Below are 27,397 nucleotides of genomic sequence, written 5' to 3'. Positions count from 1 at the left end.
AAGAGGCAAATAATAAAGAGGAACTAACCAAGAAACCAAGGAAAACACATATTTTGCTCATAAAGAAATAATTTCAAAGTGATAAAATATTTATATGCATTTTCATAACTGTCATACAATACAAAAGCAGAAATGATGAAAACATGAAGACAAAGTCTTGCACCTGTAGACAACAAGTCTGTTACTCTGAGGTTTTGTCCTTTAAGAGCCGTGACATTTAGTTATGTTTTGCACATTCCCAGTATCCTCCATATTGCATCTTAAACCACATTTACTCTCTTCAGTTATGACTTTGTCACTGCATTTTAAATTTTAATGAGAACATAAAACTGACTTAACACCTCACGATTGGTTAGGACTCATGTAATGCTGGTCCTGCATGTTAAGCCAGCATTATAGACATAAAAAAGGGTTCGTAAATTACACACGGCTTTCAGACAAATGTTACCAACAGTCATTAAATAAAATAAATCATGTCATAAAAGAAAGGCTAAGACAGTCAAAATGAGCCTGCATGTAATTTCTCCTTCAAATGGAAATGAACAAATGGTTCCCAAACAGGTTTCCCAACGAATTATTTGATATTTCATGCATGTTAAAACAGTAATGTTCCTTAAAAGTTACAAATTAATTTTTTTATGTTATACGTTAAGATTTTACTGTAAAAAAATTGTTTTACTGAAAAATACATAATTCTATCCCATTTAGAAATTTTCCAAATAAATGCATCCTTTTTTTTAACCACACTTGACTTCCTCATTATTGTAATAAATTTTAATGTGTAATTAATTTCAAACAAAAATGTGTAAAAGAAGAAGAAGAAAAAAATAAAACAGAATAATGTCGTTTGCGCTCTCAACCCATGAATCGTGTATAATTGACGCATTTTAACACAAAAAATTACACACATCCCCTAGTAAAACTCCCAGACATGCCTTATCATAAATTAGATTAAGAAGGAATACGTCTGTAAAGAATAAAACGTTCAGGTCTTTTAAATCTAAACAAACTACGTGGAAGTGAACTACTCAACAATACAGTAACCGGCGTAATAGTTAAACGGCAAACTTACACTCCTGTCTTAATTCATATCTCACTGACAGATGCCTTATTGTTTGTCCATCTGGAAATGAAAAATGTAAAAAAAAATGTGTCTCATTATCCAAAGTCGCCGTCAGTTCTTACACAGCTGACATCATACAAGTAATGTTTCATCAGCGTGTGTTTGGATTTAATAAAGTCGAGGAGCAAACGTACATAATAAAACTGACGTCCTCTGAAGTCCTGTGTCCATCAGTATTTATTGTGCCATTCACACTGTCCCACGCTCACCTCCTCGATGTCCAGGTTCTTCCTGGATCTATAGATGAACTCGCCGATGGCCACGAACACAGACAGGACGAGTCCGGCCGCCAGCACGATGAAGATTCCTCCGATGTTCTCCACTCCCAGAGCGCTGGCCTCTTTACTGTCCTCCTCGGGACAGCCGTTTCCTCGCCACCACTTCTCCTTCATCATGTGCAGCTTCCCCTCCTCCTGTAACTGCAGGATGGCGATGGTCACCTTGTCACGATACGGGGAACCTGAGAGAAACCCAGAGTTCCCATCATTAAATACACTCTACACTAAAAAAAGAGTACTTCACGATGCCATAGAAGAACCTTTTTGTCTAAAGACAACCTTTAACATCTGAAGAAAGGTTCTTTGTGGTGAAAGAATGTTCTTAAGATTCTAAAAAGGTAAAAAAGATGTTTTTTTAAAGAACCTTTGACTGAATGGTTCTCTGTGGAACCAAAAATGGTTCTTCTATGGCATCGCTTTGAAGAACCGTTTAAAGCACCTTTATTTTTAAGAGTGTAGAACTGAAACCGTAAAAACCTTAAACTTAAAAAAATGTTGTAACTTGAAATAAAATGCATTAACTGAAATAATATTAAATAACTTATTTAATTTCAGCAAGGTTACCAGGTGTTTCATTTTTCATTTTAGTTTAACTCAGGGGTATTCTAGTTCAATTAAACTGAAACTAAAACCATAAAAAAGTAACAAACATTAAAATAAAACAATATACAGTATACTTAAATATGTGTGTTTATAATTTTAGCTAGTTACAACATTTCATATTTTAACTAAATATATCTTGATTATTTACTAAATATTTTCTAAATAACAGTAATTGTATTTTACAAGTTTATGAAGAAAGACAAAAGGTGACGTAATATAATTAATAATAAAATAAAAAAAAACATGTCATGACCCCTTTAATCTTTCCATTTCTGCAACCAACATTATATTATGTTATATGTGCACATATCAATATATCTGTGACCCCAGAGAACAAACCAGCCTTAAGTGTCCATTTTTTAAAAATTGAGATTTATACATCATCTGAAAGCTGAATAAATCAGCTTTCCATTGATATTTGGTTTATTAAAATCAAATACTGAGAAAATCACCTTCAAAGTTGTCCAAATTAATTCTTAGCCATGCATATTACTCATCAAACATTAAGTTTTGATATATTTATGGTAGGAAATCTACAAAATATCTTCATGGAACATGATCTTTACTTAATGTCCTAATGATTTTTGGCATTAAAGAAAAATTTATAATTTTGACTCATACTATGTTTTTTTATTTGTTTTTTTTTCTATTGCTACAAATATACCCCATCGACTTAAGACTGGATTTGTGCTCGAAGGACACATGATAAAATATCACTCGTCCAAATTATGGTTCCTCTAACTGAAAGAAAAAATATATATAAATGTTAAAACTAACTAATTAAAATACACTTTTTAAATAAACATATTTCTAAAGATTTCTTGGTAACACAAATCCTTTTCACTTTAACTACATTAGCATGAGCTAACGATGTCAAATGCTTCTAAAGCATTTAATAGTTTTGTTGATTGCATGTTTAATGTAAGTGTACCAATAGGAGTGCCGACTCCGTAGCCCTTGGAGTCGATGAGTCCTCCGATCTGCGTGAGGTTGCAGTTTCTCTGGCTGATGTACTCGATGCTGGTGGACTCCATCAGAAGAGCGTAATCTGTGGTCATCACGCGCTGGATTCCCTCTCTGTTATTCTTCACCAGCGCCGTGTTCTTCCGGCTGCTCATGAACGCCCACATCTTCTCATAGGTGGAGATCTTTGATTTCTGTGAAAGATTTATGATTGTATTAATGTAGAGCTCATGGGATGGATTTTCAACAAATATATACCTTGAATGCAATGTCGCTTTGGCAGCATAAGTCAAATGCATAAATGAAAATCTTTATATAAGCCACTTAAAGGTGTGTCACAGAATTTACTGAAGTAAATAAATTAAAATAAATACATATATATATATATATATATATATATATATATATATATATATATATATATATATATATATATATATATATATATATATATATATATATATATAAAAATATTATAAAATAACAACATTAAATAGTAAAATTAAATAAAATGCTAAATGAAAAAATAAAACAAAATAAAACTTAATTATTAAATTATAAAATGTAAATACAATTATAAAATTAAAATGAATGCAATTAATTAAGTGGTTTATTGCTTTTATAAAATTTCAGTAACACACATCATAAAAGATGAGAACTATTAATCATTAGAAATCTTTCTTTGTTGAAAGCCTTCTTTGTTTTTATGAGTATATCAACAATTTCTGGCAATATTGTTGACTTGATAGCACAGATGCTTTTAAGGAGAACTGATAAACTGACTGTTTTCCTTTATCATCACACAATCTGTATTGCATAAAGCGTTGTATAAATAAAGGCTTGATTTGACTTGACTTTTACAGTTTTGAATGTTGATCATCTAATTAAGAAATAAGACAGGAGAGGCTGATTTTTATATTTAAGTATTTTTAAAATGTTATTTTATTAATCAGATACTTAAAGATTCATAGACAGATCTACTGATGACATATAAACTAAGCTGTTTCTGATATAGTTGATATACACCAATCAGCATCCTAGAATTATTCATTTCATAATCAGAACAAAGAGCCAAAACTATTGCTTTCTATAGGAGAATGTTAATAATCTTTACTTCCAAAAAACATATGAAATTATTTACAGCAATAGTGCAAATTTCAAGGGGTTTTTCTGTTATAGCTATGAATAAATGTGCAGTTTGCCAATCTTTCTGCAGGATTTCCTGTGCTTATGTCTTATTTCTGCCATGAAATCCTCCTTTGCTTTGCGGGTTTAGATCAGTGCTGTGACAGATGTCCTCATAACACTCTCTTTCTCTATAAGCTGCTTTAATTCGCTCTGTGCATGTATTTCCCGCTGGCTGAGGTCCGTGTCCCGTCATTCTGTGCTTGTAAAATCACAGGTCTCATGTCTGAGGGAGTAACTGCTGTTCTCCTGTCAAACCTCAAACCACCTGTCTAAATTCAACGCCAAATGAACATATCACAAAACACACACTTGTTGCATGAAATGTTAAACGGACTGAAGTTTTTGCTTGTAGAGACAAATAATAATGCAATATCAAAGTGAGATTCCAAACCTTAAAGAAAGTCATAGTGGAGCCGTCCCTCACAGCACCGTACTCAATCTTGGTCTGTTTGGCCAGATCATCGGCCGAGTCTATGGGTGAATCCATTCGCTCCACCGTGAGGAAGGCGGCCAGGTTAGCCGTGTAGGACGAGATGATGATGAGGGTGAAGAACCACCAGATACCTCCAACAATCCTGGTGGACAAAGCCTTGGGCATCAGCTCCGATCCTGACCACAAGAAATGTTCAACCAGTTAACAAACGAATGGTTAAAAATGCTGAAAAATCCAGGAGATTTTTTTTTTTTTTTTTTTTTTTTTTTTTTTACAATTATTGTGTTTTACTTATGTGTTCACAAATCCAAAAAAATAATTTAAATAAACAAGTAAAAAAAAAAAATGCAAAGTGCAAATAAAGATAAAAGTAAAATGCAGAATAAAGTCAACAAACAACACGTTATTATAAACAATAAAAACATTATTCAAAATAAACAATATAATATAATATAAAAAATGCTTGAAGATAATAATGTTGCTTTAAAATAAAGTAAAAACTATATAAAATAAAAATGTTGATTAAAAATAATATAATATAACAATATTAAAATGAAATAAAAAATAAAATGTATGAAGAGAATAAACATGGTCTTCTAAAAAAATAAGTAAACAAACAAATCCAGAAGATGCAATTGGTTTATATTACTTTTTTTAATACAATATATAATGTCTACTGCAGACTTTTTTCCTTCTGTCTCTTCCACTTCTAATAATCCTGACACGAATGAATGATTTGCACAATAATCTGGAAAGATCTTTTGTAGCACAAGGTCAACTGCATGTGTCTTTTACCAAGTTTACTCATCAAGTGAATATAATGAAAGTGAAATCACATATTGACACTATTCTCAGGGTTTAACTGAGACATTTTTGTCGATTTCAACACATTTGGAAATTACTCTAAAGTCGCAAAACATGTGCGTTAATCTCCTACCTTGCTGCATAAGTGCTCCAACACCAAACCAAACGCTGTTGATTAAGGTGAAGTTGTTCTCAACCACATCTGAATCAGGATTGCAGGGATGAGGGTTGTACCATTCATACGGGGTGAACCTGCAGAGCGACACAAACACAACAGCATACACTCACTGTAAATACACACAAACACACAGCATACACTCACTGTAAATACACACAAACACAACAGCATACACTCACTGTAAATACACACAAACACAACTGATGAAGTCAATTTCAGTGCATTGTTACCACAACTTAAATAGATACATGTTTGCAAGTTTCAAATTCTAAATTCTAAGATTCAAATTCTAAAATTCTAAAACCTTTTAAATTGCAAATATTATTCGATGAGTTCTGATGTTGTTCATTAGATCAACATAACATTGTGTGTAATTTAAACTTCACTGATTTTTTTATTTTTTTATTTTTTAATAATTGAATAAAATTGTCTTGATAACTTGAAAATTGGGCAGTTGTTTTCTGGTTCCCAGCATGCTTTGCATAAGACTGCATAAGGAGAACAGATGTACAAATTAAGTGTTACACCAAAAGAATGGTATCCTAAAATGTTAACATTTAACTTAACGACTTTCATTCAGTCAAAAGCATTACTTAACATCACTTAATCAACCTAAACACATTCATTTATGCAAATCTGCTAGAAATAACTATTTATATAGCTATTTATGTTGAAATGAGTTGGAACAGTTATCAAAGTTCCTCTAACTCAATGTAATTTATTTGTTGAACATGATTTCATTAGAGGCTGTCAACATAAAAACTTTTCTTTTTTTGAGTGTCAGCCAAAACTTCACTTAAAGTGCTATTTTAACAGCAAATGTTCAAAGAGAAGTAAGAGTTAAATAAATATACATTTGCTAAATGAAAACACATTTGCATTTTTATTCAAATGAGCTGGCCAAGACTGTGTTTTGAGCTATTACTGCAGGGCAGTAAAACAAGAGCTAATTAACAGCAATCCAACATGACATAATAAAAGCATGAAACGGATCCAACTGGAAGAACTGAATCCAATCTAAAGGTTAAAATGAGTTGATATGGATTTTACCTGGCAATGACGAACAGCACACAGCTGACCCCGAGGCAGGCCAGCAGCACGTACATCCAGATGTCCGGAGAGAGCGGGTTCAGGAAGGAGAAGACGCCTGGATTGGTGCCATTGGGTTTGTGGTAGAGGATCGAGATTCCCAGAGTCATGAAGGGCTTGGAAAAATCGATGACTTTCTCTCGCACGTAAGTAATGGTGAGTGGTGCCACGGCCAAATCTGCCACCTGTGATGAAGCCAGTGAGAATTTATAGCTACACGGGAACTCGCTTGACTCTTTAAGAAACTAGCATTTTAGATTAGCCAGAAAACGTATAATTAAACCTATAAAGTTGGACTTACATGATCGATCAGCTCTCGCACCATGCCGTTCCACTCTCCTTTGTCATTCTGAGCTCCGTATTTCCCATCGGACACCAGTTTGACTTCATAGGAGAAGCCCAGGATGTTGGACAGCTCCTTCAGGAGATCCAAACAGTAGCCTTCAAACCGGTCGTTCCCATACAGAGGCTTATCGGACTTCTTGTACATCACATATGGGTTTTCCTGCAGGGGTAAGAGTACGATTAGCTGCAGGTGGAGGGTCTTGTTGATGTTCTGCATTGGTTGATTCCTACCAGGATTGTGGTGACGATGAGCGTGCGGTTGGCCATGGAGTCCGTCACGTTGGTGTTTTTGTCTTTGTTGCTGTCTGTCAGGTTGAGTCCGGTGTTTGAGTTCCACACACCGATCTAAACAGATGCAGAACCACATGAACAAACAACTGAATCATTTCTAGAGGACAGATCAAGAGAATATACACCCCACAATCAAATATCTGTCATTTACTCATCCTGATCTTATCGTGAGTCAAACAGGTGACACAAGCATGAGGAAAAGATGACACTCTATTTACCTAAATATTTACCAGAAAGAAATATATACATATGTTTGTGGTTTAAAATATAATATTGTAAGAAAAAAAAAACAGTTAGAAATTAAATAAACTGAACAAAAAACACAAAGTAAATAAAACATTAAATGAAAATGAAAAATAGTAAAAGAAAAACTAAATAAAAATATTAATAAATACGATAATAGTATATTAATTATGCTTAAATAACACTGGTTTAAAATGAATTTAATGCTTAAGTGCATAATCTCTGTCATGTTAATTTAAATTATAAATGAAAAATGATTTGTTAATAATATAATTAGTTATGAAAGATAGAACGATAGTTGATAGAATGATAGCTAGAATGATAGAACAATAGAACGATAGAACGATAGCTAGAACGATAGATAGATAGAACGATAGATAGATAGAACGATAGATAGATAGATAGATAGATAGATAGATAGAACGATAGATAGATAGATAGATAGATAGATAGATAGATAGATAGATAGATAGATAGATAGATAGATAGATAGATAGATAGATAGATAGATAGATAGATGGATAGATGGATAGATAGATAGAACGATAGATAGATAGATAGATGGATGGATAGATGGATAGATGGATGGATGGATAGATAGATAGATAGATAGATAGATAGATAGATAGATAGATAGATAGATAGATAGATAGATAGATAGATAGATAGATAGATAGATAGATAGATAGATAGATAGATAGATAGATAGATAGATAGATAGATTAGCTTTAGGTCTAATAGGGCAAACAAAACAACACAAAAGGATAAAAGGGAAACAGGAATAAATCATACACTGTATTACTAATGGAGCAAAGGAATAGTGCTTTACTGAAGAGAAAATGCATCTAAGTTTCAAACAGTGCTGAGAACTGACTGTGTACTGACTGACTGTATTTTATATTAATGTGCAAAGGCAAGTGCTCTATCAGTGCCTTCTTTTACATGACCAATTAATATAAAGCCACTGAAAGCCATCACAAGCGGCCTCTCTTTGGGTTTCTGTGCATTATTTCTATGCTACGTCACCTCTGTCTGATAGCTGCTGTCACGGAGAGCGTTGTAAAATATGCATTAGGAGAGAGTCCTCAAATTGAGCACTTGGCGTGCGATTAGTGCTCATAAACAGATGTTTTATAAAATGAGCTCTCTGCATTGTTGCTTCTATGAGTGATGAGATATTTCATAAATGGATGCAGAGCTCTTATCTGCTTTATTATGCATTTGGTTTGGAGCCACCAGCTGAGAGTTTGACAGCATTAGAGAAGGACATAAAAGGACATAGGTTTATTTAATGCAATTACAAATAAGTGGTAAAACTAAGTATAATGCATAACTAAGCCATGAATATTCCAACATGAGGATATAAGACATCAATAGTATCTAGAAAAACCAGCACAAGAGGTGTCCGCAGGTTGAGGGTCACAGATGGAAAAAGTACCATGGTAATACTATGTTTTTAACATATCATTCAATACCATGGTTTATTTTGCAAGGGTAAAGGGTCTTAAACGTCACATTTCTGACATTCAATACAAACCTTCTTCCACACTTTGTTAAAGCGACCACTTTGCATAAACGGCTTGAGAAAAGAAAAGAAAAGCCCAGATTTGACATGTGTGACAGATATTGGTTTAGACAGAAGCAGATCATGCAAACGGGATCATTTTCTAGCTTTACCTTTTCGATCCCGTCCTCTTTCAGACTGATGATGTCGAGATCGAAGTCTTTCCTCAGGCCGTCCGTCTTGTTGATGATGATCTGTCCGGTCAGTCCGTTCCACTGAGCCTAAAAGAAGAGAAGAGATCTGATTTTATTCCAGAACAGGCGTCTAGATTAAACATGAGGGTGCCGTAATGAAGACAGAGATGATAAAACTCTGATTGCTCATTTGTTTTAGAGGCCAGATGCAGCATTATCATCATCATTAGCTCAGAATGTGTTTTTGGCTCATGTTCTTTTCCTTGATGTATTAGCTTACACACATTGTTATGTGTTTTGGGATGCTTTCTGCCTTTGTTTTAATAGTAACATAAAGTGCAGACAGCAAAGGAAAAGTGAGAGAGAGGGACTGAGATATGTGACATAACCCAGATCAGACTCAAACCTGGGAGACTATGAAGCAACAACACTTACATACCCACAGTATTAAGTAAATAAATAAAAAGAAGTAAATATATTATATTTATTTTTAAAAAAGATGTATGTTTTAATAATATTTAAAATAAATTTGTTCAATTCTGTTTTTATTCTATTTTATTAAATTATTTACAAATAAATAAATGAAAAACATTAATGAATTAAGAATAAGATTAATGCATTTTATAAGTTTTATTTATTTATTAATTTACTATAGAAAAAAACTTTAAAATATTTTATATCAAGCACCTTTTATTTATATTAAATAAATAAATAAATACATTTATTAAATATGATTATTATTAATTTAATAATAATAATAATAATAATAATAATAATAATAATAATAATAATAATAATAATAATAATAATAATAATAATAATAAAATGTTTTTTTTTTTTCTTACAAATGCTTTTTAATTTAAGGATTTTGAGCAAAGCTTCCCAAAGGCATTGCTACATACCCTATTAACCCAAACATTTACAAATATATTCATAAATCTGGCACATGTTGCAATTAGTTTGTCTGTACAAACAGAAAGACTGTTTCTCTCTGTACTAAATTATTATAGCTTTTAAGTTGAGAATAAATGCACACTGTATATTTGCATAATAATAAAAACACCCTCAACAACATTGCAACAAATTAATTAAATATAAGGGAGTTTAATATAACATATTATTACACAGCCCCATTCACCCAGTGACACATATCTAGGAGAAATAAATAAATACATTAATTAATTAATTAATTAATAGTCATTTGATCAACAGAAGTGCCCAGAGCAATAGATCACCCAGGCTCTGAAGGAGTTGTTAGTAAATGGACTCTATAATCAGGCTTGAGTATGTGAGATCAGTCTAAATGGTCTCTGTCCAGCACATTCAGTGGATCTTTCACACAGAACATGTGAATTTATGAGGATGCAGGACTCATATAGTCAACAGACATTCTCTAAAGCCTCGTGTGCAAATCCAGTGGATTATTTCTTTAATTTGCTGTTCTTTAAGAATTAAAACAGGGTGGATAGCATTCATAATCTTCTCAAACAGTAGTGGAGCTCAGACTCGCTTCATACACTCGTCACATGACCTTTGTCCAGATTTGTTCTTATTCTCTTAGTAATTATTCTCTGGTATAAATCTCACTCGATCCTTCCTTTCTCTCACTTCCTGATCACTTGTACAGTGAGCTCCGATTACCGAAGACATGCGAGATTAAACACACCAGACTCAGTAGTGCTTCATATAGTCTGTATTAACATCCCATCAATGCTCACAAGTTCAAGAATTTGACCTCATCATCAACTAGAGTCAACTTCAGAGATGTGTTCAGTGAAAGTGTCAGAAAACATTCCTTTTGACAAATCTGTAGTGCACTAGAATCAATATTTAATTAGTCATTTTTGTATTCTAAAAAAAAGTTTTTTTACTTAAATTAAAATATTATAAAACTATTATAATTATATCTATTATATTTATATAAAAAATGCAATATTTTTAGTTTGTATTTTATTTTAGAATATTTTTTAATTTATTTATAAAAAAAAAAAAAAAATATATATATATATATATATATATATATATATATATATATATATATATATATATATATATATATATATATTATGGCTCCAAAATATTTTATTTAGAAATTATAACAAATAACAATTATTAAGGTTGACGTTGCTTTTAGTTTTTTTTTTTTTTTTTTCATTTCTCTCTATTTTACATTGTGTTCAATTAATAAAGTAAAAAACCAAAAGGAAGAAAAATTATGAAAAATATAATTTAAAAATAAATAAATATTAAAAACCTCAATATTACAAATAAATACTGTTCAGTCAAACAGGCAGCCCCGCCCCCAAATTCACACCATTTAATAAGTCAGTGTTGTAATGTCACCCATTTGGAGACCCTTCAGCACCAGTAGTAGAGCAGAAATGACATGCTTTGCCTTTAAATGAAGACATGTCCACTGTAATGAGTTCAGCCGCACTGCATCATTAATTCAGCCAGAGCATCACACTCTCGTCCAACACACATTCATCCTCAGACTGCAATGCCAACATGCTGACTCAACAATACTTCCTCTGAAACAGGAAGCTCTGACAAGAACACTTGGAAGAAGTCACTGAGAGAGAGAGAGATTGTCTGTTCATAAATCATCTGCAGCTGTTTAGAAGAGCCTCGAAACACTTCCCAGAAAAGTGAATAATGATGCATTTGGACTCAATAGACTAAACTCTTTCAGCGTTCAGGAGCATCTGACACAGTGAAAATATCACAAACGATGATTCGTTCATCATTTACTCATTTCAAACCTATGTGTAAAGGATGATTTGTGGGTGAACTGTTCTTTTGGTTTGGTCGAGTGTACGAACAGGTGCATTTACCTCTTTGAACATGCTGATGAATCGCGAGCCGAAGCGCCAGGGTTTGTGTCGGTGACACTGCAGTGAGCTGACGGTGATCTGAGACGCTCGCTGGGACGCGGCAGCGACCAAATACACGGCGTCATACATCAGAGCTGCTTCAGTCTGGGGCACAGACATAGAGATGAGCCATCACACATCTAGATGAATCTGTTCACATAGTGAAATGACTCACTTGATTCTGAATCGAATTATGGGTTTAAAGTATTCAGTAATGTTGCTTTGGTTTGAGAACAAAACCTGATAATGATGCTGTTGTCTTCTGTAGAGCTGCATTATATCTGAATCGAATACGTATGAAAATTGTTGAACTTTTAACAGTTATTGAACTGAACTGAATCAACACTGAAGTGACTTGAGGTGAATAATGAAACTGTAGAGATGCCTCAACTCGTTTCACAATTGAACTTTAAAATAATGCCACTTATTGATCTGAATTAAATCGACATTAAACTAGAGCTGCTTATAGTTGAACGGAGTTAATTTAATAACTGATTTTATATCTTGAAATTAACATTGAACTGAATAATGACACTATTGTCTTCTGTAGAGCTGCTTCACAGCGGTAATTGAAATTGTATCATAATTCATGAATTTTGCAGCATTAATACTATTATTTTCCTGTTTATAACTGTGAAGCTACTTTTGATTAACACACTATAGAAATAAATGTGACTGTAAAACAACAGATATACTCAAATCAGATTTTTATTTAATCAAGTGCTATTGTAAAACTATTCTGTGGAAGTGTTTTACTGTGGAAATATGTTGTTGTTGTTTTTCAACATGTATTGTGGTAAAACCATACTATTCATAGAAAGAAAAGAATCGTTATTTTCATATCAGTATGAAAAATACTGTTCTTTATTGGCATTTGATGGCTTAAAAAAGAACCTGTAAAATCCACGGAACCTTTCCAAGGTTCTTTATAGTGGAAAGAAGTTCTTTTGGAACTTTGGAACTTTTGGAAAATGGTTCTTTTAAGAACTGTTCACTAAAACGTTCTTCTAAACCCCTCTGTTGCAGACTATTTGTAAGAGAGTATACATAAAGGAAAAGAGGATGCACAGACTGTCATCATTCCGTCCAGCAGGCCGGTCTCAGGTTTGGGTGGAGCCTGCAGTCGCTCCATGGACCATTTCTCCACCACTGACGCCACATGAGGGTTGTCGATGTTGAGCAGACGGAAACCCGTCATGTTCACGCCACTGTATCGGTACGGCTCCAGGTCCAGCGCAAACAGATCCTGAAGTGTGTCAAAGTTACATCAATATGTGAAGTTAGATTCCTTTTCTTAAAATGCTACTTGGTTTCTAGCTATTTGCGTTGTAAGGCACTGAGCTTTTTAGCACATTTACAACATCCTGAAGTCAATGGGTTTTTAGCTAAATGCCTGAAATATAGTCTGTGGTTAACACAAGCTCAAAATATTTTCGAGTTTTATTCTATGACATAAAATACATTAGCAAAAACCCTCTTCAATAAAGACTGATAGAACTGTTGAAGGTTGATTGTTTGTGTGATCGTGGTGAAGTTTGATTAGAGACTATGTTTAGATGTTTACTTCTGGCAATTGCAATTATGCTTCAAAATTCATAACAGCTGTGTAGATTATCATAATGGACAAAACACATAAGAATCATAAACTTTTGATGGCCCCAGAGCTTATTTTCTGCAATCATCCAAAAGGCAATGGAAAAATCCTATTGTGTTTTTGTTGAGGGAACCAGAGAGATGTGAATTTCCAGATTGGCCTATAAAAAAAATGAGTCCTTGCAACACTTGCAGCACTTTATCGACTAAAAACAAAATGCAAATCAGCAGAACAAACCTGGTTGAAATGTCCAATCACAACCAATGACAGAACCAAAGAAAAACTCAAAGAAACCACACACAAAACTCACCAGCGTGGTAAAAAAGAAATGGTAGTATTCAGTCATCATGCCCATAGACAACAGCTACAACAGAGAGACAGAGAGAACATGTTTTCCCGTGAACAATTACATTCATATTCAAAATTCAAATTGCATTAATTTAAATTCAAATTGCATATCTGCATCCTATTTGGTACCACAACATGAATTTAAAAAGGCGATCTTAATTCTGGAGTGTTACCTGTTTGAGGACGTCTGCTGCTGTCTGGAACGAGCAGTCAAAGATGACACAAAACTCTTTCCCCTTCTTCATCTCTTTGAGAAGCGGCCGAGCGTCTTTACTTCCCGTCGGTAACTGTCGGATTTTGATCTTGATGCTGTAGCGAGACGGAGCCTTGATCAACTCCTGAAGACGAATTAAACCTGAAAATATTACATAGACAAAATCAGCATAGATTAGAGAAATACACTTCCGTTCAAAAGTCTGGGGTCAGTCATTTCTTTAGTTTTTTGTAAGAAATTAATTATTTTATTCAGCAAATGTGACAGTTAACACAAGTATAATCTTAGAAAGGTTTCAAATAATCATGAAATAAAATATAAATATATCACAGTTTTTACAAAAAAAATATGAAGCAGCACAACTGTCAACATTGATAATCAGAAATGTTTCTTGAGCGGCAAATCAGCATATAAGAATGATTTGTGAAGATCATGTGTCACTAAAGAATGGAGGAATGATGCTAAAATACAGCTTTGATCACAGAAATAAATTATATTTTACAATATATTCACATAGAAAACACTTATGTTAAATTATAATAATATTTCAGAATTTTACTGTTTTTACCGCACTTTTGAACAAATAAATGCAGCCTTGGTGAGCAGAAGAAAATTAATTTCAAAATATTATGGCAATGTGGTGTGTTAAATGAGTTAATCAAGTTCTGCTTTGACTCATATTTATCAAATAACGTTTTAAGATGATATTCAGCTTTAATTAATTTTTTTTCATCATCTGAAATTAAACAGGGAAATGTCTTCTTTTTTTGTTTTCAATATTTTTCAGCCCTGACAAATTGCACACAGTTAATTATATCCTAATCTTTTTTAATAATGTAGAAATGTCACTTCAGCAAACAAATTATCCCAGATATGATCGCAAAGTCAATATTACCCGCACCAGTTTCCACAAAAATGTCATATTCAGAGCAAAAACTATGGACATTTTTTTAATAAAGCATCAAGATCCTAACAACCATCAGACACTCACGGGCTGGGTGATTAATATGGCATATACACACTAATATGATGAGGATGATAAATGCATCTAATTCATGCATACTTCATGCATTCTTCTTAATTAAATGAGTCTATATTAATTATATCAATGCTGTATGAGGCCATTATATATGTGTGTGTTTTCTATCCAGGCTGCCATCCACATTAATCTGATTCACTTATGCTAATAATAGTCTCATTTATGTCTGTTTTATATAAAATATTTTTTTAGGAGAAGCATACGAGTCAAAGTTGATAGCTGATAGATCTAGCCATAAAAGAGAAACTGTCCCACCTGTTGCGTCCTCGTACACCACCGTCACTGCTTTCCACTTGTAGAACTGCACGATGTCGAGTACGGCGCGGCTGATGGAGGCGTAGTCTGGGTACAGGTTGATGTAGAAACTGTCCTTGTTGTCAACAGACGGGTGTTTCCAGCGGGTCTGGATGTGAGGGACCTCCAGAGCGTTACAGATGGACTGGACCGCACTCACTGAAGAACTGTGGGACGGCCCGAACACGGCGGCCACACCGAGAGCCAGCTGATCACAGGCTGCCATTGAGAAAAGAACATCTTAAGATTTGTTTTAAATGTTATAATACATTCTCTTAATTTCATTTATTGTTCATTGACTACTATAAAAATGCAATTCATGGGTTTATCTCTCCAAAAAGTTAAAATACTGAGCCTCTTTTGCACCATCAAATGATTTACAAAGGTCTGCTCAGGTCTGTCAATCACTCCAGCTCAACCAATAGCAAGAGTTTAGGGCGTGGCTGCTGTAGTAGGTGGAGCCAGAGGTTCAGCCTTGCAGCCTTCAAATTTTCAAATTCAATTTTTTTTTTTATTCAAATCTTGCCTAGTTTAGTCTTTAAAATGTAAAAAAAAAATTAAATTGAGATTGCCATATGTTGCCATGATGTATTAATCATCGCTTTTTTTTTCTTTCTTTTTTACAGTGTATTCCATTGCAATTCATGGAAGCTTATTTCCACCACAGGATTTAAAAAAAGGTAAGTTTTTAGATCAAAAGACTTTTTTCTCGCAATTCTGTGGAAAGAAAAGTCACAACTGTGAGATATATATTATGAATTGTAAAATAAAAACCTGAAAGGAAAAAGCCTGAACTCTGAGAAAAGTCAGAATTGTGAGATAAAGAAAAAGTCATAATTTTCAGAAAAAAAAAAGTCATAATGACTTTTTTCTTTATTATTCAGTGGCATAAACAAAATAACAAAAATATGATATGTACATTAAGAATTCACAGAAAAATAAAAAAACTATAAAACACACTTTTTTATCATTCCTGCAACTTATATATTGTAAAGCATGGTGCCAAAGTCCTGTGTTCAATGCGGAGGGAATGCATGAACTGACCTGTGCATACAGTGGATAGAAGTGTCTGTCAAATGTGTAAACGTGAGAATCAAACCTCGTCTGGAAGCCTCGAAGCTGTCGAACAGGTTGATTCTCTGGATGTCGTAGGTGAGGGTGGTGTTGGGCATTAAAGTCCTGTTTCTGTTAATGTTGGTTACAGCAAATTTGAAGGCAAGTTCCTCCACGCGAATCGGTTCATTCTCAAGTGTCTCGAAAATCCCACCTGCATAGACAGAAAAAGAAAGTTAAAACAAATCCACAAAGGTAATCTATTCCCAAGAGTCTGGAGCTGACGAGCTGCTCACAGAGAGCAGGATTTGTTTACTATAGAAGCTTTCCATCACCACAGAACACAAATTCAGAAAAAAAAATTGTTTTATCTCACAATTCAGAATCTTTTTCTCAAAAATGTAATCTTGCAATTATAATTCTTAATCTTCAATTATATGCTCACAAAATCTGTGATTGCAAGCTCCCAGAATTGCAAGCTCATCTCTCGCAAGTTATCGCAAAATCTAAACTCACAATTGTGTGAAAAAAATCGGAATTGCGAGATATAAACTCACAATTGAGTTTATAATCAATACTGATTTATAAACTTTTAATTCAGACTTTTTTCCTCAGAAAAAACTGTTTATGTCTCACAATTGCAAATCATTAATTGCAAGATGTAATTAATGATTAATGTTAATTAATGTTTGATTCAGCATTCTGCGGAAAAAATATCTGAATTAAAAGATAAATCAGTATTGAGAGTCTGCACTTTTTAGTAAGCCCTTTTCACTGAATAAAAAAGACATTGGGGATCTCAACATTGTCTCAAATAGCTCTATACTTTCAATGTATGTGAACTACAGCTCAAAGGACTTTCTCTGAATTTTCAGTTATGCTTCATCAAAGAAAAGATGTTTCTCCTAAAATGTGCTTTGAAATTACAACAGAAGCAAATAAGAAAATGCAAAAAAAAAAAAAACCTCTATTAACATGTCTGACCCTTATGTGTAAGATGAAGGTTAACATGTTGTGATTTCATCATTTATTAGCCTAAGACACAAGTCATCTTGAGTGAATGTTACTGTTGTCTGCTCAAGCTGCGGAAGCACAAAACAGTTCATGGATTTCAGTCGTAACGTCTCTAAGCCTTAAATGACCTTAAATCCACAACAACTACAGCCAAAATATGACCAAACAAATAAATAATACAAAATCTGCTTTAGTGCAGAGCAGACACGCATATCTGTACTTGAACACAAGACATTCAAATTACCGTTGGTCAAAATGTGCAGAAAACACATTTAGTGGGATGACAAATGCAAAACATACAAGCACTGTTGATTGCATGCTGATAAAGACATTAATCATTTATCATACGACATTTACACTGATATAAAAGCAAACTGATCATCATTCTTCACTCTGAGCTCATAAGAAAACAAACACTGCTTAACACTGCCATTCCTCAAACTGAGAAATACTAATTAAAGGCCTTATAATGACAGTCCTCGATCTTACAAACACAAAACAGATATAATGTACATCTGCTCACATTACAAGATAACCTGGTAACAAAGACACAGACAATAAATGTGCTTATATCACACACACACACACACACACACACACACAAGTTTGTGCATTTTTACTTTCTCAAAAAAACTCATTCTTTATGATTTATAAGCGTTTTGAAAAATGGGGACATGGGTTATGTCCTCACAAGTCACCCGTTCCTTGTAATACCTGTGTCATACCCATGTCATTATACAGAGTTGTGTTCTGATATGACACAAAAACAAGAGCACACACACACACAGACAGACAGACACACACACACACACACATATAGTGGTTGTTTGTGTTTAGTCTCAGTTTTTGCGTTTGATGTATGTATTCAGTACTATGATGAGTTAAATCTATTGTTTAACATTTATGATGTTTGATCAAAGCAGTTTTTGTTTTGTTCCCTACAAATAACATCAAATCAGCATGTTGTCTTTCAGTCGCCTGTTTTATAAATGGAAAAATCAGCGATTGGCTGCATGCAAGCACCTGGAATAAACATTTTCAGCTGGATTTTTTTGGAGAGATTGTGACTGATTGTAAGAGGGGACAGGGCTTCTCCTCTGAGCTCTGATGGTGAATGACCTTTGAAGCACCTTTCACGCTCACACTTGTGTGGACACTGCACACACTTAAATCCAGCCCAATAAACTCCAGGGTTAATTACAGTTACACCCGGAAACCGTTCTGATCCGTGGGAATATTTCATTCTCACATGACGAATGAAAATACAGACTTTCTCATCGGTAAGCTCAAAGTAATGATATTTCACTGTGGCTATTCGAGCAGAACCACTTATGTGAAAAGGGCATGAAAATCAAATATGTACTAAAGCTTCAGATGTTTAAATCGTTCCCGTGCAACTGCTCAGATTCTGACTAGCGTCTCTGTTCAGCTGCCATGTTTGCTTTAATGATGCTTTCTGTCTTATGATACGCTGCATAAACTATTTGCATTATATTATATTTGTTTACACAGCTATAGATTTTATGTAAAAGCATGCATATTATAATCTTTCGCAGCATATAAATAACAGATATAGTTGAACATGACATTGTATATCAAACAATATAGTTCTAACATTATTAGCACTGTACTTCTGTTCCCTACCTAGACAACATTTTAAGACATCATAGCCTGTTCCAAAATGTACACTATGCTGCCTTGTAAGATATCTTATTTTGGCAGCATCACATGAGAAATCGGAGACTCAATCCCACAATGCATTACAACGGGCTCGGTGAAGAAATCCTTCTAACAAATCACTTGATACCAAAGAGTATCTGTAAATTATGTCTGTTTCCATGACTGAATTAAAAAAAATAAAAAAATTATATATATATATATATATATATATATATATATATATATATATATATATATATATATATATATATATATATATATATATATATATATATGTATGTATGTATATATATATATATATATATATATATATATATATATATGTATGTATGTATATATATATATATATATATATATATATATATATATATATATATATATATATATATATATATAAATATATGTATATATATATATATATTAAAAGGGGATTATTGTGAATTTTTTATCTCACAATTCAAAAAAAATTTGCAAGTTCTGAATTACATCTGGCAATTATGATTTTTTTTTCTCTGAACTACGCATTTATACCTCGCAATAATTTTTGACACAAAATAAAACAATTTCAAACGATAACTATGACCCCCCCCCCTCACAATTCTGAGATAAAATTTTGAGACAAAAAGTTGCCTTTTTTATTTTTTTATCTTGAGACAAAAGCAAGTTTGCGTAGTAAAACATATATTAAATAATATATCATAATTTCATAATTCATTTTAATTATAATTGTAAATATTTCAAAATTAAGATGTTTTTAATAATAATTTATTCATAATATTACACACAAACACACACACACACATAGTAAAAATACTTTTACTATTTTATTCTTATTATAGTTGCATTGTAATATGCTATTTGTCAAACTATATGGAAATAAGAGAAGTTCTGTCTGTCTGATATATAGATTTGCTCCTTCCCTATTTAGGGTGTTCCAGAAAAGTAATTTATGATGTTCTGCTTCAGTAAAGATGCTGTCTTATATGGGCAATATACAACAAGGACGCTCACTAGGTTTTTGAACAAAGTCATATTGCATGGCAGAGTTATAGCTCAAGCTGAATATATGACACTACAAATATCTGATACAGCGTGAGAAATACATAACCACCTCTATGAGCCCTTAATAGAGGAGAAAATAAAGGACAGCAACCACAAACTCTCTCGTACATTCACCAACCAGATTATATTAGAAAATAAAAGCAGAGCAGCTTTTTTCTTCCTTTTTCAATTTCCCTTTCAGGCAGCACATAAGTCAACCATGTCGGGGTCCTGAACTGCTTGTGCCCAGGTTTCTGGTTAAGGCACCTGGTTTTCACAAATGTGTGTAAAGTGACTGATGTCCTCAGAAACACATGCATTGTCAAGGTTCACAGGATTGCAGGATCAATGCTTCTCACCGCCCAACAAACTCAAGTGCCCAGGATACAGATTAAAAAATGCAGCATACTGTACATGCCGTGAAATATGAATATAGTAATCTGTAGTATACCATCATGCTTTATAGTGCTGGATCCCTGAACAGCCTGAAGTTGACATGCATTTATCTTTTCAATTAAAAAAACAAAAACAAACAGGCTTATTTATTCTGCAGAAGCTCTACAAATTCAAAGTCACCTTGTGCACATGATAATCCACCTCTGCAAACACATAATGCATGCAATTAAATTAAATTAAATTAAATTAAATTAAATTAAATTAAATTAAATTAAATTAAATTAAATTAAATTAAATTAAATTAAATTAAATATTTAAAAAAATATATATTTTAATTAACTGTTTTATTCATGTTAAATATTTCCAGTAAAACAAGTCTTTCCTTTCTCAAACTCTCCTGTTCATGTGCAGATCGTGTTTATTAATAAATACTAGATGGAGGTCATCTCAAGGATCTTATTCTAAATTCTAATGTGACATTTGCGTATAGGAAACATATCACCTCAAAAGCAGCAGAGCATTATGGGAGCGAATTACAACTCTGATGAAAGTAATGCTGAGCAGCCAAGCAGAAAACACCGAACACGCCAGATTCCTCCAACATCCTCACCTTCATGTGACTTCCAGCAGAGATGTAGCAGCACAAACGAGGATTGCTTTTCATTAGAGAAGCGTTCCTCTATTCTGACCTGCTTCGGTGGAAACTGATGTTCAGATTACAGCGGTTTCTGCTGAGTTTGGCTGTTCTCAAGTTCAGAGAGCAGATGCATCTGAACCTTAATATAGAGTTTTTAGGATTCAAAACACTAAAGTAACATTTTTACCCTTCAGAAATACTGTATAATACACAAATGCCTGAGCCTTTGTGTAGTGAGATATTATTGTAACATCTGACCTGTTATCTAATCATCCAATCATACAGCAACATGCAAATTAGAATTTAAGAACAAACTGGGCTCAGTTTCAGAGAAAGAAACACTTGATGCATGCATGAAGTTCACAACCCATCTGCAGCTCATCGACAGACGTGACTCCAGCTCTGACATCGTCGCAGGGGCTTTTGGGTAATGAGATGCTAATCAAATGGCATCATAATCAAAAAGGCATCAATCAAAAGCGATATTTTGACAAATTGCACAATTCGTCGTGAAGCGTAAAAATCAGAATGAATTGATTTCGGGCTCTGGGTTTGTAATGTTTGCGTGTCACACGGAAGACCTTGGTTTGTCTTTGAGACTCGGAGCTGTATTTCACTGACTGACGGCAACTCTATTAAAACAATATTCTACTAAAAGCTCCGTTTTACAAATAAGAAATCTTGTATAAAAATAAGTCAAATGTTTATTAGTCCTCCAAACCCTTTAGCACCACCTACAGTTCAGAATCTCACGTATACCAGTCAAAAGTTTGGAATAATTCAGATTTTCTTTTCATGTTATGAAACTCTCTTCTGTTCACCAAGGTCCTGTTTACTGTATTTGATTATCAAGTGAAAGTGATGGAGAGCTGTTGCTGTGAGAGTTGTGGATGTCAGTGTTGTGTCGGAGAGATGGAGCTAAAGGATCCGAGGACAAAGATGCAGTTGTGTCCTCCATTCATTCAACATCCCACTATCCCACATCACTGGATCCCCGCCAGTGTGTGTGTGTGTGTGTGTGTGTGTGTGTGTGTGTTTGATCTGTGTGACACTGAGATGCCTCTGTCTCAGTTCTGGGTACCTAACCACTCTTAACTGGCCAATAAAATGCTTTGTTTTTACTCTTATACTCTTCTTCTTATTAAAAATACACAGTAAACAGAGATATTAAGAGTCTCATGCGGTTAAATTATTGTTTTGAATGAGATAACAGCATCTGGTTCAACATGAACATCACAGTGATGCTTTAAATAAAGTACTTTATAGGTTAATCTCACAAAATAGTTTGTGAAGTAAATATGTAATTAAATTAGCATAAAGCAATTTAAGCCTATATATATATAATTATATATAAACCAGTTTGACCCGCCAAATAGTTATTAAAATAATGCAAATAATTAATATATAATAATATCAACTATATACACAAATATATTATATATTTATAAATGTATAAAATATTATGTATATATAATATGTGCATGGATAAATGGATATAATATTTATTATTATACAACAATTGAAAAATTAAATATATATATATATATATATATATATAAAATAAAATATTTTAATATATAACTATTTTAAATAATTAACTAAATTAATAATTATTTACATACAAAATGAATTCTGTTTAACAGCAATAACTGGATTACTAAAAGAGATTCTAATGTTAATTATTATTGAAAATAATGAGAATTTGATTTTGAGTGTATGACATATTTTAGGAGATTCTAAAACTAGTCTGTTTAAATGAAAACATTTTGAGTCATAAAATCCAGTGTAAAACATAGACAGCATCATAATCAGACTGTCAATATGACTCAATCAAACAAAGCCTCGTGCATCCTCACAGTGTTGTGAAGGGTTTTTCTGGAGGCGGGTGTCAGTCCTCACTCTGAGGGTCTCTGAGCAGAAAGCAGATTAGCCCCAGCTCGTTTAACATGCTTAACAGGGACGATGTTCCAGGATCACCCAGCAAAAGAAGAGAGGACTAAAGAAACACCAGCCATATGGAGCAGATTAAAGTTTGCAGAGAAACAAAGATTAGATTCGACCTCGAACCAGGAGAAATTATACAGGCGGATTTAACACATAAAGAACATTATGAAAGGACCCCAAAGAAAATGATTAACCCTCTCTGACACTTATCACTGCATAAATCTCAATAGATTTTTACCTGGTTAAATAACATGACTTCACTATTAACGAACCAAAATACACTGTGAATAATCTCACACAATCTTTACAACTGTTATGCATCACCAAACTCACAACAGGACTACATTAAATCAGAAACCACTTGATCACTAGTCAATAAACACAAGCAACAAATAATCTCTGCATTTCAGCATAACTGTCCATCCTTTCTCTCTCTTTCTCTCACAAAAGACATCAGGATTGAAAAATCAGGATTAGATGGAATGAACATCAGTGTCACCACATGCAAAACCATTTTCAAAGACATACAAACACAAACTAATGACTCAGTTTGAGAATTTATGAATGATATTGTGTTATGCATTGGTGGCCAAGTTCAAATTGTGGGCCAATGTAATCATAATACTCAACTTATTTGAATTCTGCTGCATTTAATTTCATGTAAATAGTTTGCTATCCCACAAGAGTTCACCACTCACCAGTGTCAATCACATGCAACTTGGCATAAAAGATTGTTAAAATCATGTTCTAGAAAGAAAAACCATATGCAATCCAAAAGTTAACCAAAAGGCACCAAAGGCTTTCAGCTTCAGGCTTTGAAGTTTTGTCAATAAAAATGAACTTCAAAAGTTCCAAATATCTGAATGTCATTGCGTTTAATAAGAAAATATCAAATTGCAAAAAATTTACCAAAATCTTCTTCATCAGTGTTGCTCAATTATTTTAAACCAGCTTCTGTTTTGGTGATTGTTAGTGGATGTACTGTATCAAGACTTCAAAAATTCAAAGGAGTCATTAAATCCATTATTTTAATTGAAAAACATCTAAATGTTACATTTTTTTCTCATAAACCGCTAGTAAATTGGACAAATAATTACAAGAAACAACAACACATTGCATTCAATGTGAAATTAATGGAAACGTTTAAGTAGAAAGACTGAATTAGTATTTCCTGCAAAACTTGATTACTCCAGTAATCTTTGTTTTATTTACAACAATGAAAAATCATTTTACAGTGCACTTCTTTTGTAAAATATTCAGTTTGTGCTATTTCATTAAAATAAACCCCACTTTAATGTTTTAATCAAACAGGAATGACATTCAGACACTGATTTAAATGACTAAAGTGTCAAAATACATTTATACGCAGACAAACAAAAAAGATCACAATAACACATTTATTGCATAGAAGTGAGTATTTCATATTAACACAAACATAGATTTAACAAATTGCATTTGTGTGTTATCTAATGCAATGACATTGAGAAGTTTTTAAGGGTCCAAATACGTTTTGGAGTCACTGAATAAGGCAACGTTCATATGCATTATGCAGTTTTAGGTTTCCTACTCACCGATCCTCAAGACCTGCTGCGCGCTCAGACTGACCTCTGCCATCAGACACAGCAGGATGAAGCTCACACCTGTCCCCTTCAGCATGCTGCACCTGCAGGAGGAACATTCAACATCCATCTCCTGCTTCTGCTTGTATCCACACAGGGATAATTTCCATCCGAGCAGCATCTTTTCCACTCACTCGTGCTGGTGGGAGTCACCCATCCTCACATCCGTAGGTACTAACTGGGCATCACTTTCCAGAATAAGTCACCGTGAATGAGCATCCCTCCCGAGGCGCGTTCAGGAGGACACACCGGCGCGGATCAGGGACCGAGCGCGCGCGCGGAGAACGACTCTCTGTCCGTGCGCACGGGCTCAATCGAGGGCACCGGCGACTTTCTGATCCGCGAGCATGGATCCGTTGTGAAGATTAACTTCAAATCTGGCAGCAGTCGACCTCGGCGACGTCTTTGCTCTTTGGTACAGCGAGGAAATGATTAAATCTTGCGCCGGAGCTCTGATGGAAACGCACATCTGCCAGCGGATTAAACACCCGTTTATCTCTCACCCGCTGTCTGTCATTTCACCAAACGGGAAGAAACCTTATTCGAACAGCAGCTTGTTTGACCTACTTTTAATCTAAATCATTCGTTAAATCAGTCTTAATTCTACTGTACGTCTCAGTACTTCTATAGCCTACTTTTACTCAAATCAAAAGTGTCCTGTTTTAACTGTCGATGAGATCCAAAACTCTGGATCTGCTTCAGGAGGAGATTATTACCCATGATCCTTTAGGTCATTGTGACAATGGGTTTATATGGCATTAGAGGGATTACAGACACAGGATCTGAATCACAGATCATTCAGAGAGAGAAGAGTTCAGCCCCATCAAAGCCAGATCATGTGACTCTACACCAGGGGTGTCAACTCAATTCCTGGAGGACCTGAGCCCTGAGTTTTGTTTCAACCCTGCTCCAACACACATCTAGTTTTCATATGAGCCTAAAGGACTTGATTAGAGTTAAATTCATGTTGAATCTAAACTCTGCAGGGCTCCGGACCTCCAGGAATTGAATTTGACAACTTGTTTTACACTATGGTGTCTAACATGCTTGACTATGAATTGTAATAAATGTTTGTTGTCGTTGTGAGTTTAAAAATATTTGCAGTGCATCTTACAATTTATAAAATGTCAAAAACAATTACAATAATTGAAATCCCCATATGCTAGACTTGTAAGGCCATCTACTGGTTAATCACCATGATGACTAGAGGGAGGCCGGGGCAAGTTGTCACATTATTTTTTTAAAGAAAATGGCTTGCAAGAATAATGAAACAACAATAAATCACACACAAAAATCTGTCTAACCATTGAACTTTGGAGTGACAACTAACCCCGGTCTTCTCTAGGCCTATTTAATAAATTTTCATTCTCAAAGCCACATTTGATAGAACAGCAAATACTTGGAAAACAGTGCATCTAATAATTTACACATTTGTAAGGGCCATGCATTTTTTCTTTATAAAGATGCAGTATAATTTAGTCCTCTGTTTGCTGTTGGCAGATTCACGTGACATCTCTTCAAATATTGTCATGTTCTCAGCTCCAGGACAAACTCACAGCTGTTTATTTAGAGAATAACACACTGCTTCTTAACTGCCAGCACATATCCTCCCACAGGGCTAAAACCAGTTTGATGTGCCGTATGCTGATGCAGTGTTTGCTGTCCATGCCCCAATGTGAAACAAAGGTTGTTTATGGGGCTGAATGCAGTTGGCATAGCAAACATCTGCAGCGCTTCTGCAGTTCATATTTTCAGCTCTGCATCCGTTAACAATCATACCTGGAGGTCTCTATCCATTAGCATTCATATTCAAGGTCAGCTGCTCCACAGGTGCAGGATATTCCAGCTTTCCAGCTCATGGGACAAACACTGGAGAATCTGGAGCTGCAGGAGAATGATGCCATGATAGTTACAAATCCTTCAATAACTCCTATTATATGTGACACTGAAAACAGCAGACAAGCAAACATATAAATCCATTTCACACTTTTATAAGCCCTATGAAAAGCAAAGTTTCTACTTTAATAAAAATGTATTTGTGATTTAAATGTTGCATGCATTGAATACTGTATATGCATTCCTGCTCTTAGTCTCTCTTTTAAAATAATTTTGTGTAATATTCACTACAAAAGTACACTTAAAGGCTCTTAAAGCTGTGGTTCTCAACCAAGGGGTTCAGGACTTCCAAAGCAGTGCACAAGATAGCTTAAAATAAGACAAAATTGTCTAAAAACTACAACAGCTTAAAAAAAAAAAAGTCAGCTTTCTTTTTAACCTGCCACTTTTGTTTAAGAACCAGGGTTCCTCACAGTCTTGGATATTAAAAAAAAGTTTCTGGAAAACCTGGATATGAGGGAACATATTAAAAATGTGATTTCTAAATCTTGAAAGGTACTGGGATTTAATAAAATAATA

General features: G+C 33.9%; 1 protein-coding gene across 2 annotated transcripts; it reads right to left on the bottom strand.

Moving 5' to 3' along the window:
* Positions 1-68: 68 nt before the first annotated feature.
* LOC128029031 (glutamate receptor ionotropic, kainate 1-like) lies at positions 69-25,513 on the bottom strand. Of its 2 annotated transcripts, XM_052616492.1 has the most exons (16): positions 24,935-25,513; positions 16,698-16,865; positions 15,560-15,817; positions 14,225-14,406; positions 14,014-14,067; positions 13,182-13,355; positions 12,071-12,214; positions 9,216-9,323; positions 9,076-9,117; positions 7,236-7,349; positions 6,961-7,164; positions 6,621-6,844; positions 5,526-5,644; positions 4,547-4,764; positions 2,936-3,161; positions 69-1,583 (listed from the first exon to the last, which is right to left on the bottom strand). In XM_052616492.1, the coding sequence occupies exons 1-16, from the start codon at positions 25,101-25,103 to the stop codon at positions 1,294-1,296; spliced, it is 2,694 nt and encodes an 897-aa protein (XP_052472452.1). In that variant the 5' UTR covers positions 25,104-25,513; the 3' UTR covers positions 69-1,293. The 2 variants fall into 2 exon arrangements, with proteins under 2 accessions (XP_052472452.1, XP_052472453.1); XM_052616493.1 differs by lacking the exon at positions 9,076-9,117.
* Positions 25,514-27,397: the final 1,884 nt, after the last annotated feature.

The sequence above is a fragment of the Carassius gibelio genome, chromosome A15 (genome assembly GCF_023724105.1).
Source record: "Carassius gibelio isolate Cgi1373 ecotype wild population from Czech Republic chromosome A15, carGib1.2-hapl.c, whole genome shotgun sequence".
NCBI lineage: Eukaryota > Metazoa > Chordata > Actinopteri > Cypriniformes > Cyprinidae > Carassius > Carassius gibelio.
The sequence above is the reverse complement of the archived record's forward strand: the minus strand, read 5'-3'. Positions and strand labels throughout refer to the sequence as shown.